We start from the raw sequence: 12187 nt of genomic DNA, 5'->3' as shown, positions 1-12187 counted from the left end.
CTTTCCTTGGTTGGCTGTTCTTGGAGACCATTCAAGCCTATAGCATAGGATAGGACTATTTTTTTTTCCCAAACAAAATAAAGCTGATATAAATTGAAAAGAAAAGGTTCCATCTTTGGAATAATTTTTCTCTTTCATTTCATTTTAGTTCTTATTAACTTGAAGTTTCTGTCTAGTTAAGCCCAGCAAATGATTTGTTATTAAGCAATTATATTGGAAAATTTCTACAGTTGTGTTTGTTAGGATAGTGAAACAATGAAATTGAATGCATGTCCATATTTGATGGGCAGGGACTAAACTCCACTCTTTGCTTACAAGTCTGGTTATCAACCTCGGGTTTTTAGTCCAGTGGTCAGATCCACACAGCCTCTGGAGTGTGGCAGACTTAGATACAAGGGTCAGTACAAAAGAACTAACTGAGTAAAAGCCCATTGTCCAGAAGATGGGAGGGAACAGCAAGCGCTCTTGGACTTAATTGTGTTCTTAAATGAAGTTTTTAGAAATTCTAGCTTTTTTTTGTTTTGTTTTTTCTTCACGTCTTGATGAATAATCATAAAAGCTTCCTGGCTCTGTGAACTTCCACACCTCTCAAATGGACAGGTGGTTGTATTGGAAATACAAAAGAAAAAGAAAGAGATGTTACTAACTAACAATTAGTAGCCATTCTCTTGTCTGGCATTATTGCAAAGGAATACTCAGCAAACAAATAACAGTAATGGTATAGCTTTCAACGGTCCCAAGGTATAGCTTTCAACGGTCCCAAAAAAGCCATATCGCCCACATTTTACTAAAACTGAAACACAGTACTTAATTATTGCATTTACTGAGTGGTGTGCTTATTAACTTGACAGAGCAGAGGTAAATAACACTTTCTGATACCGGCATATTGAAGTAGACACCGTCTTTGAAATGACAGTCCAGGAAATGCCAGGTTCATCACCTGAGTAGACCATGTTGCTCAATGACTGTGAGGTTCAAAAATAAACCCTGGAGCTCCCGACCCCAGAAGTCTTCTTCCTACTATACCTCCTTGGAAATCGTGTCCTGGGAAAATAAGGGTCACCCGAAATCCTTTACCATGGGTACTTCATCCCTGAGGGCTGGAGTTGAAACTCAGTGACTTGTTTCAAAAGAAATGCCCACTCCCCACCCACCCCCACTTAAGTGCAGGCCACTTGTAAAGGTTCATCTTAAATCTTGGTGTATTTCAGTTTCTTCTTGGAACTTTGTCACTGTTGTTACCTTAACCTCTATCTATTTTCTCCTAGCTTGCTACAGAACGGTCAGCTCGAGATTGTGACGGGTGGCTGGGTTATGCCTGATGAAGCCACGGCACATTATTTTGCCTTAATTGACCAACTAATTGAAGGGCATCAATGGCTGGAAAAAAATCTAGGTATGTATTCATGTGTCTCCCCTCCCCCCTTTCATTTCGGGCTGTTTGGGGAAGTTGCACTTAGGGAATCTGAACTAATAGTCCTCGTAATTGTTGAATAATTTATTCTTCGCTAATCATATTTATTAGGTTATTATCTCAATTTCATAGCCACGATAATTCCATTTAAGGTCATTAATCTTGTTTTATATCTTATTTTTCCATGTTTTATTTTGTTTAGAAGTTTATTATTTTAATTATATATTAGTTAAGACTTGATCATAGGAGGCAAAACCCTATTAGCTTAATCCCAAATGAGTATGGGGGAGAAGAAAAAGGTAAAGGCCTTTATAGTATTGTGAACAATTCTGGAGACAGGGGCATGATGTACACTGTTGAGAGTGTTTCCTTGAGCTCATCTTGCTTGTGCTTTGGTCTTTACCCTAGTTTCTCTAAGCAGTGTGTAAGAAAGAGGGCACTTGGTAGCAGAAACACTCCCCTACCACCCGGTTTAGCAAACAGTACCTTGAGGATAAGGCATTTTTCTGAATATTTTATCTCATTGAGTTGATGAGTCGGGTGCTTATCACTGAGGTACAGACAGGACTTGTTTCGATGGTGATGGTCTCCAGGGAGATGGAATTGTAGGTGGCAGTCAGTCCTTCTTGTGCCTGGACCTGTGGAGATGGTCCATCTGAGAAAAAGACTTCTCCCAAGAGAAATGAGGAGGAGGCTGTGGGGTTGACAGCATCTTCTACAGTTCACTAAAACCTGAAATGGATTGACATCTTCTCCTGCCTGTAACATGGCATGAAGCTCTTTTCAAATATTTCATATCTCACCATAACTTTTATAGCATTTATACGATAAGCACTTATGATTTTTATTGAATTTATCTCTAGGTAATTTATTATTTATTTTTTTCTCTGTTAGGGTTAAAAATTCCTCACTATTATAACTATTTCTTTCCTTTTTATTCTAACACAGTTAAATCTACTGCAAAGAGATCCTACAAAACTTCCACACATACCAGTTACTAACGGATTTTGTTTTCTCTTCCCCTACCATTGTTGTGGTGCCTTTTATCTTTGACGCTTTTACTCTGTCCTTTCTCTGTCCTAAGTCACAGCTGTGTGACAGTATTCGGACACTCAAGTTCTAACAAGTCAGTGAGCCTAGGTGATCGTGTGGGCACAGGGGAAGCTTTCAGACCTGTACACAATGGCCACTTTCCTTAAACACTGACATACGTCATAAGCCAAGAGAGCCACTGTTTATAAACCTCACATCTTAGTCAGGGTTTCTGTTGCTGTGAAGGGACACCATGACCACAGCAACTCCTGTAAAGGAAAACATTTACCTGGGCTGGCTTACATTTTCAGAGCTTGAGTCCATTATCATTATGGAAGAGAGCATGGTGGCATGCAGGCAGACATGGTGCTGGAGAAGGAGTGGAGTGTCTTGACTTGCAGGCAACAGGAAGTGAACTGAGACACTGGGTATGGCTTGAGCATATCTGAGACCTCAAAGCCCCACCTTTACAGTGACACACTTCCTTCAACAAGGCCACACCCACCCCAACAAAGCCACACCTCCTAATAGTAACATTCCCTTTGGGGGACATTTTCTTTTAAACCACCTCACCTCACTTGTAGGTTTTTCTTAATGTTCAACTTTTGTTGAAATATAACTTGAATGCTGTACAGTGTATATATCTTCAGCATAGAGGTTGGTGAGTTTTGACAGATACACATATATACTCATTTTATATATCACCTGAGAGTGCTCTCTGCTCCCCTCCCCTCTCTCCTTCCAGTCAAATGCTCCTGGGTTTCTGCTTTTGTAGATGCATTTTGCTTTTTGAAGAGTTCACATATAGATTCATAGAATACTCCTTTGCATCTAGTTTCTTTGTACAGTATAATTTTGTCTTATAACTTGATTGTGACAGATTTACATATAACAAAGTGTACTTGTTTAAAGTCTACAGTTTGGTGGTGTGTTATGCTCACATCTACACAACAAACCTCATATCCATCAGTGCCCACCTCTCTTGCTCTCTGTCCCAGGCTCCCATTCACATTTTTGAATATAAGTTTTGGAGATTGGTTCTAGAATTCCCCACAGATAATCAGAATGCGGGGTTTCTTTAGTGAAATGATGCAATATGTACATAAAACCATTATGCTTACTTCTTCCTTTATATTTTAAATTACTCTCTTTTATAATATTAAGAAAAATGTGCATGCTGTATAAATAGTGTTTTGGCCAAGAAAAATCTGCATATTCCGCCCAGGTTGAGTTTTCTCTTCAAGTATGTCTGATTTCCTTGTTCTTTGTCACTTGTGGTTTTGATGGCATAGTAAGAAGCCATTTTCTCAGCCAAGGCCATGTGTTAGTTTTTTTTTTTTTTCCTGATAATTTTTGGGGTTAGGTTTTATATCTGTGATTCAGTTAGCCTGTGCGTGTGAGATATGGGTAGAATTTCACACTTGTTCTTTTGTATGACAGTGTCCCTTTGTCCTAACACTCCTGTTGAAAAGATGCTTCTTCTCTTCTTGAATTGTCCTGTCATTCTTTCTGAGAATGTCTACCCTCATGTCAGTATCACACTATCTTGATTATATAGCTTTGTATTAAAATGTGATATTCAGGAGCATTATCATACCAACGTAAAAGAAAAAAAATTGTTTACTCATGTGTGTGTGCTCGCACACATGGACACACATGTGTCCATGAATGCTAGGTCACCTAATTAATATTTCCCGTACTACTAGCTGTGCTTGGGGATGTGGCTCATAGGTAGAATACTTAGCATGCACAGGGCACTGGGGTCAGTTCCTAGTATCACATAAACTGGACATGGTGGTGTGTCTGTAGTCCCAGCACTCAGGAGGTTGAGGTCTTTCTGGTCTACCTACTAGAGTCCGAGCCAGCCTGGGATTCGTGAACCCCTATAACTTGTAAACCCTAAAACCTGCTTGTAACTCCAGTTCCAGGGGATCTGTTGCTCTCCTCTGGCCTTCTTGGGCACTTCATGCAAATTTGTGTACATAACTGTACAGGGAGGCAAAAACACTTTTATACATAAGATAAAAATAAATAAATACAAGTTGTGATTTTGGTACGAATGTGTAGAATATGTTGGTCTAACAGGAAACACTTCCATGTTAGCCACACAAAATCCTGTTATGTGAACATGAGCTGTGTTTCCCATTCATGTAGATCCTGTTTTCCTCAGTAATGTTTTCATGGCTTTTATTTTCGTTTCTTTGTTGTATTTGCTTCTAGATATTTATTTTATTAGTTGCCACTGTAAGTGGGATTTATTTTTTTGATTCAGTTAGGAGTAGTTATTGTTGGTGTATATAACTCTGTGTGTTGATTTTTGTATAGCTTTCTTATATCTTGTCACTACCATAAAGCAGTGATTGGTTTTTATGTTTGGGACTTGCATATATTCTTAATTCACTCCTTTTCATCGCTGGGTAGCTTTTGGTTTTTAAAGTATATTTCTGTGAAATGTCTGTAGTGTGCTTCTAGATGCTCGCTGTATGACACAGGCTTTCACGAGCTCTTTTTAAAGCATATTTCCTTGTCATTGATAAATACTGGGAATAGAATTGCTGGGTATATTGTGCTTAACTTTATAGGTATGGCAAAGCTTTGCAGAGTGCTTTTACTATTGTACATTCAGCCAGCAATGAGTTTGTTCCATATTTTGCCAACATTTCTAATGCCAGTCTTTTCAAGTAATGATTTCAGTAGAGATAAAATGATTTTATTGTTTCAGCTTGCGTTTATTTCACAGCTAAGAATGTTGAGTACATTTTTGTGTTTATTGCCCATTGTTTTGCTTATTTTGAAGTTTTTAAGTCTCACCCCTTTCAATTGGGTTGTTACCTTTGTGTGTGTGTTCTTTGTTTAGAATCGGAGCCATTTCATATATATGCTGTATGAAGATTTTCTACTATTTTTATGATTTTTCATTTGTTGTTTAAGATTTTATTAATCCGCTTTCTGTGCCTATATCGCACCCGCCAACATGGTGAACGTTCCTAAGACCCGCCGTACATTCTGCAAGAAATGTGGCAAACACCAACCCCACAAAGTGACCCAGTACAAGAAGGGCAAAGATTCTTTGTATGCCCAGGGAAAGCGGCGTTATGACAGGAAACAGAGTGGCTATGGTGGGCAGACTAAGCCTATTTTCCACAAAAAGGCAAAAACTACAAAGAAGATTGTGCTGAGACTGGAATGTGTGGAGCCCAACTGCAGATCTAAGAGGATGCTGGCTATTAAGAGATGCAAGCATTTTGAACTGGGTGGTGATAAGAAGAGAAAGGGACAAGTGATCCAATTCTAAGCTGACCTTGTTATGAAGACAATAAAATCATGAGCTTTCACTCAAAAAAAAAAAAAGATTTTATTAATCCTTCTGTCTCTGAGTGTACCCCCCCATGTGTGTGTTGTGTGTAGGTGGATGCAGATATATGTGTACTACAGTACATGCATGGTAGTCTGAAGACAGCTTTTAGGAGTTTGCTCTCTCCTTCCACCATGAATTCTGGGTGTTGAACTCAGGTCATGAGGCTGGTACAGCAAGTGCTTTTACCCACTGAGCCATCTTGCCAGCCTCTGTTCTTTGATTTTCTTAGTTTCTCCTACCATTGCTGTGATAAAATACTTTCACAAGACAACTTATTGGAGAAAGAATTTATTTTAGCTCACAGCTCCGTGTCACAGTCCTTCACGAGGGGAAAGTTAAGGTGTCAGGAGATGAAGCAGTTGCTCCCTTGAATCCACCTTAAGAAGAGAGCAGCGAATGCCAACCAGTGCTCAACCCACTGTGTCCACACACATAGCCCGGACCCTAACTGCAACTGAGAGGTGTCTTTGCCCATCAGTTGACATGGTCAAGACAGTTCCTCACAGATATGCCCAAGGCCTATCACCTAGATGGTTTTAGAATCTGCCAAGTCTACAGTTAACTCAGCCATAACAGTAACAATCTTCTTTCTTTTAACTGTTTAATGCTATACTGCTAATATTTTAGATAAATTATCGTATAGTATCTGTCCTACCTTAAAAAAATGAAAATTATCTGTTTAGTACAGTTAGTATTTAGACCATATATCTGTTTGCTTTGTTCAAACATTCTGACATAGTCACATGTTAAAAGTGTCAATTGCCTTATTTCAGATTCTTATGAAATTGGTTAAAGATAGTAGATGTTGCCTATTATTTTATGTAGATATCTTTTAATAGTGTTGAGAAAATTCTTTTCAGTACTTTCTAATTTGCAGTATATACTGCATTTCTTTTAAATGACTATTAACGTTATGTGGTTTTTCTAATTTGTTGTGTGAGTGTGATCGCAGTTTGCTCAATTAAAAAGTCATTGACTTCCAGAACAAGTCCCTTCTGGCTTGGGTGCTGTGGAGTTCAATTTGTGTAGTGTTTTTTTTGTTTTGTTTTGTTTTATGATTTTTATATTTGTTTTCATAAGTGAGATGAGATTTCTTTCTTAATGTGCTACATTCATATGAATTATTTATTGGTTTATGATATTTAATGTCATAACTAATCAGCATTGCACCCTTTACATTCCAAAAATGTTATGGGCATTTGAAAAACTTACTGCAACAGTTTATTTTTACAGAACCTTCTGTTGGGGGCAGATTTTTAAAATAATGCTAAAAGTATTTCTGTAATTTTAGATATAATCTGCTTTCTATCTAAAATGTCATTTAAAATTGTTTTATGACAAGCCCAACATTTTCTTTATAACATAAAATAATAATTATATGTAGTAATTTCTGTATTAAACAATACTTTATGTAAGTAGTTGGTATTTTGAGTAGAAAAATAGGATGGTAGCATTTCAGCAAAAGGAAGAAGAAACATAATTTGTAACTGCTTGTGACATATACTATTATAGTAGTCTGAATTTCCTATTTATTCTTAATTATAAAAGTTTGTTTTTTTTTATATTATTCCTGAATGTTTCTCTTACCCTTAAAAAATTATTCGTTTAATGCCAAGGAAAACCCTGCTACACTTCTTTATTAAAGTTTTTCTTTCTAATTAATAGTTTGGAGGAGGGAACTAGAGAGAAGGCTCTGCAGTTAAGAGCAGTGACTGCTCTTCCAGAGGACGCTTTTGGTTCACAGAACTACGCTGGGTAGTTTATAACCACCTGTAATTCCAGCTTCAGGGGATTTAGTACCCACCTCTGGTCTCCACTCTGCCCACACATATGTCCACATTCTCTCCCCAGATATTTGAATTATTAATGTCTTAGTTAGGTTTACTGTTGCCGTGATGGAACACCGTGACCAAAAGCAACTTGGGGAGCAAAATGGTTTATTTGGCTTACACTTCAAACTCACAATTTGTCATGAAGGACGACGTCAGGACAGGAACTCAGATGAGGCAGGAGCTGACGCAGAGGCCATGGAGGATCGCTGCTCATTGGTTTGTTGTTTAGCCTGCTTTCTTATAGTAGTTCGGACCCCCAGCCCAGGGTCCCACTCACAATGGACTGGGACCTCCACCATTGATCACTAATTAAGGAAATGACATACAGGCTTGCCTGCAGCCCAACCTTGTGGAGGGATTTTCTCAGATGAGGTTCCCTCCTCACGTGACTATAACTTGTCTTGAGTCAACGTGAAACTGTCCAGCACAACTGATGAAATTAAATATAATAAATTTATAGGCCATACATCAAGAATACTATCCTACTCCTCCTCACCAACTTGTGTGTGTGTGTGTGTGTGTGTGTGTGTGTGTGTGTGTGTGTGTAATTTTGACTAAATTGAGTCTTGCATGTGTCTTTGCCTTTTCTCTCAGTCTCCTTTGTGGCTTCCTGCATTATTCTTTAGAATTATTCAACAAGGTTCCCTTTTCTCCTGTCTTAGGAGTTTCTTTGGGTTATAGCTATTTGACCGATAACTCTGCTACCCAAGCCAGGTTCAGCCGTAACTCATTGTTGAAACCCTCAGGCCTCTCATCACTGTAGATGTGTGGGAATGCTAAACAGGTGCTTGAATGAAAACAAAAAACAAAAACAAAAAAACTCATGCACAGCTCTATTAGTTTTGCCAACTTTTATACAGTGCATAGAAGACGCCTTTTTGAGGCTTGACTAACCGAGTGATCAGATTTTATAGTGCTAGATGAATGTTCTTGTCTCATTAACTCTAACCTGTGCCTTTATTTTTGTCACCCTTTTTGTCCTCTGTGAAGCAGAGGCACATTTTAGCTGATGGCTCTTGTAACTGCTCTGAGCCATGTTTGAAGCCTTCCGTTGACCTCATTCTAGGTAGAGAGAAAGGAAGGAAGAACATCAGGACGCATTGAGACTCAGCAGAGCGTGCAGGGCAGTTATTTCAATCAGGTCTGCCTTGTGTGTGGCATGATGATGTTGGACTGTTTAAAGGAGTTAATGGCAGGCTGTTGAGATTTGAAGGGTAACTTGAAGTGACAAATCATCTGGTCTCTGGGTTGTCTAATCCTCCATGACAGACTGAGTGTTGGTCTACCTCCAATGGTTGGCAGTCACTTAATCATAGCTGTGAGGTGGTGTGGTGAGTGTTTCCTTTCTCTTCAAGCCCAGGAGTCTGTGAAACTCTGATGAGTCTCAACATATTGTAACTTCTTTTTATTTCACTTACCTTCAAAACAAAACAAAACTAACGCTTCTTTTCTTTATCAACAGGAGTGAAACCTCGGTCAGGTTGGGCTATAGATCCTTTTGGACATTCACCTACAATGGCTTATCTTCTAAAACGTTCTGGATTTTCACACATGCTCGTCCAGAGAATCCATTATGCCGTGAAAAAACACTTCTCTTTGCAAAAAACTCTGGAATTCTTTTGGAGACAGAATTGGGGTATGTAGTGTTTTGGAGGCAGAATTGGGGCATATAGTTTTTGATGAAAGCCAATGATTCCATTTGACTGAGCTGTATGGTTCTGAACTTACACCAGTGTGGGTGTCTTAGTCATTTTTCTACTGCTATCAAGAGACACCAAGACCAAGCCTACTTGGAAAAGAAAATGCTTGTTGAGGCTCATAGTTCCAGGGGGTTAAAATCTATGATTATCATGACTCTGTGTGTCAGGGAACATGCCATCAGGCAGGCTGACATGGTCCTGGAACAGTAGCTGAGAATTTACATCTTGAGACATAACCACGAAACAGGGAGCCAATTGGAATAGCACTGGCTTTTAAAACCTCAAATTCACCACTTTGTCAACCTCTTACAACGCCACCATCACCACAACCCTTCCAACAAGGCCGCACCTCCTAATCCTTCCCAAGAAGTTCTACCAACTGGGACCAAGTGTTCAAACATAGGAGCCTATGTGGCAATTCTCATCCAAAGCACCACACCACAGTGGGTATTATTTATAGTGCAGGCCTTGTACATTGGACTGCTAAAAAGTAGTTTTTGCTATAGGACAATTATTTTCCATTGTAGTTGTGTCAAGATTCTTATAAACATCCATGTGAGTTCATGTTTGGAAAACTGTGGAGTTACTTCTATGACCAGCAGAAGTAAATAGATACAGCGTTTAGTATTCCGGCAGCTCATGCTTTTCCTTAGGTCCCATGGAGAAAGCACTGTTTTCTCAGGGTGTTGAGCATGCCTTAGAACTTGTGCAGTTGTGTGTCTCACACAGCTAGTGCTCCTTCCTTCTCTCTTGTCTCTGTGTCTTATAAGAAACTGCCTCGAACTGGCCTTGATCCTGTCCCACCAGGGAGACCTTAGTCTTCCTGTAAGCAGACAAATGGAGCAAATTTTATCCAACTTTATCTGGAGGAGACTGGGTTTAGGCTTCATGGAAGGTCTCTACCTTCACAGCACCCATTGAATAGGAACATCTTAATTTATGTTATTTATTACTTCTTTGTTTCTTATATATAATGTAATTGAAACATTTCTCCCTTTCCCTTCCTCCTTCCAGACTCTTCCATATATCCTTCTTGCTCTTTTTCAAGTTAATGTCCTCTTTTTGTTGTTATTGTATGCATATATTATACATATATTTTCTAAATGTAACCTGCACAGTCTGTTTAGTGTTACTCTTATGTATGTTTTCAGAGCTGACATTTAGTATTGAGTAACCAATTCGTATGCTCTTCCTTGGGAAGACTATTTGTCTCGCTCTCAGCATTCCTTAGTGGTGTGTAGCTCTTTGCTTAGGGTTTTGAGGCCCCTTGGCTTTTTCCCCATTCAGTTTTGCATGTCCACTGGTGTCCTCCTTGTTCATAACTCGTTTGGGCAGTTAGGGTGCTTAGAGTTTGTGGATGTAACTTATGAGTTGAAAGCACAATCTCATAGCAAACTTTCTGGTCTTCTGGCTCTTGCAATCTTTTTACCCCTTCTTCCACAATATTCCCTGAGGCTTAGGTGCAGGAGTGTTTTTAGCTGTATCCAAAGGGACTGTGCCCCACAATTCTGCGTTTTGATTGGTTGTGGTTTTCTGTACTAATCACTGTCTGTTGCAACTGAAGTTTCCTTAATGAAGAGTGAAGACTGAACTCACCTGGGAGTGTAAGGACAAGTGTTTAGATTGTTGTTAGAAGTTACGCTGGTTTAGTATAAAGTAGTGAGTATAGCTTCTCCAATTACTGTGGTTTCACAAGTACTGAGTAGTTAGCTAGTTTTCCAGTACCAGACATGGTCTTCCTCTTGCTGAATGTGACCTAAGTCCAGTTAGAGAGATGTTGGATGCCGCTAAGGGATGCATGCTGCTACTGAACCCTAAGGGTTGTTGTACCATGCTGGTCACTGATGTAATTCGTAGACATTATAGCTGGGTGGGACTGTTGTTTGCCTCCTTCCTTTGGAAGCTTGCATGCATTTCTGATACTATTGAAAGCTAGTCCTCAGGGAAGTGTCTTTCAGGTTAGTTCCAGTATAGGGAGCTCTGGCCTTCTTTTAGAAGGACATGGTCTTCTGTATCAGGGACTGATCTTCTGCCTTAGGGACAGCCAAGGGCAGTAGTATAGGCCTGTATGTTTTGGGGAGTCTCATGGACAGCCCTCGTCAACAAGGGCTTTTTCTGTCTCATATTGGGGTTTTAATTAGGTGGTTTTTGGCTCTTGGAAGGTTAGCACTATTAACCTCAATGAGATAAGTTCATTAAAATTATTTATGTATATTTATATACAAGGTTACATGTATTATAGGTTTTTTTTAAAAGGTAGCTAATAGTATGATGTAAATCCATCTGGCCTTGGACTTTTTTTTTTTTTAAGCTGGAAGGCTGTTTCAATTTGCTCATTTATTGGGGATTTGTTTATGTTGTTAACTTCTTGGTTTAAATTTGGTGGTTTCACTAGCCATAGAAAAAAATCATCCATTTCTTTTAGGTTTTCCAACTTAATAGAGTTCAGGTCTTTAAACTATTCCCATATACTATTCTGAATTTCTTTGTTGTCTATTGTAATGTCTATTGTAATTCCTTGTTCATTTCTGACTGTTAATTTGGGTCCTTTCTTTCTTTTGGTTAGTTGGGTCAAGGATTTGTCAACTTTGTTTATCTTCTCAGGGAACCAGCTCTTAGATTGATTCTTTTTTTTTTTTTTTTTAAATTTCTTTCTGTGTTGCAGGTTTCTCCTCTGATTTATTTTATTAATTCTTGCTATTGACTGGATTTGGATTTGATTTGTTCATATTTTTCACCTTTTTGAGTCCCATCATTATCATCAAGCTGTTTATTTGTGCTCCTCCTGATTTGTTTGCTTGTTTGTTTTAAGACAGGGTTTATCAGTGTAGTTTTGGAGCCTGTCCTGGAA

The 12187-nt window shown here is 38.8% G+C and overlaps 2 protein-coding genes across 3 annotated transcripts in view; both read left to right on the top strand.

Moving 5' to 3' along the window:
• Man2a1 (mannosidase alpha class 2A member 1) overlaps window positions 1–12187 on the top strand; it is a 170133-nt gene that overhangs the window by 54071 nt on the left and 103875 nt on the right. For both annotated transcript variants that reach the window (XM_041631797.1, XM_041631796.1), the window contains exons 5-6: window positions 1269–1396; window positions 9099–9272. In XM_041631797.1, the coding sequence (XP_041487731.1) occupies window positions 1269–1396; window positions 9099–9272 (302 nt within the window). The remainder of the gene's footprint in view (window positions 1–1268; window positions 1397–9098; window positions 9273–12187) is intronic.
• On the top strand, window positions 5363–5741 carry LOC121433418 (60S ribosomal protein L36a-like). Its single transcript, XM_041631798.1, has one exon. It carries the CDS (start codon window positions 5421–5423, stop codon window positions 5739–5741), a length of 321 nt encoding a protein of 106 aa, XP_041487732.1. The 5' UTR covers window positions 5363–5420.

The sequence above is a fragment of the Microtus oregoni genome, unplaced genomic scaffold (genome assembly GCF_018167655.1).
Source record: "Microtus oregoni isolate MIOR12 unplaced genomic scaffold, Mior012 000038F_ref0000394, whole genome shotgun sequence".
NCBI lineage: Eukaryota > Metazoa > Chordata > Mammalia > Rodentia > Cricetidae > Microtus > Microtus oregoni.
The sequence above is the reverse complement of the archived record's forward strand: the minus strand, read 5'-3'. Positions and strand labels throughout refer to the sequence as shown.

Coding starts and splice junctions, on each gene's coding strand:
- LOC121433418 (XM_041631798.1), top strand. CDS start 5,421: ATGGTGAACGTTCCTAAGACCCGCCGTACATTCTGCAAGAAATGTGGC.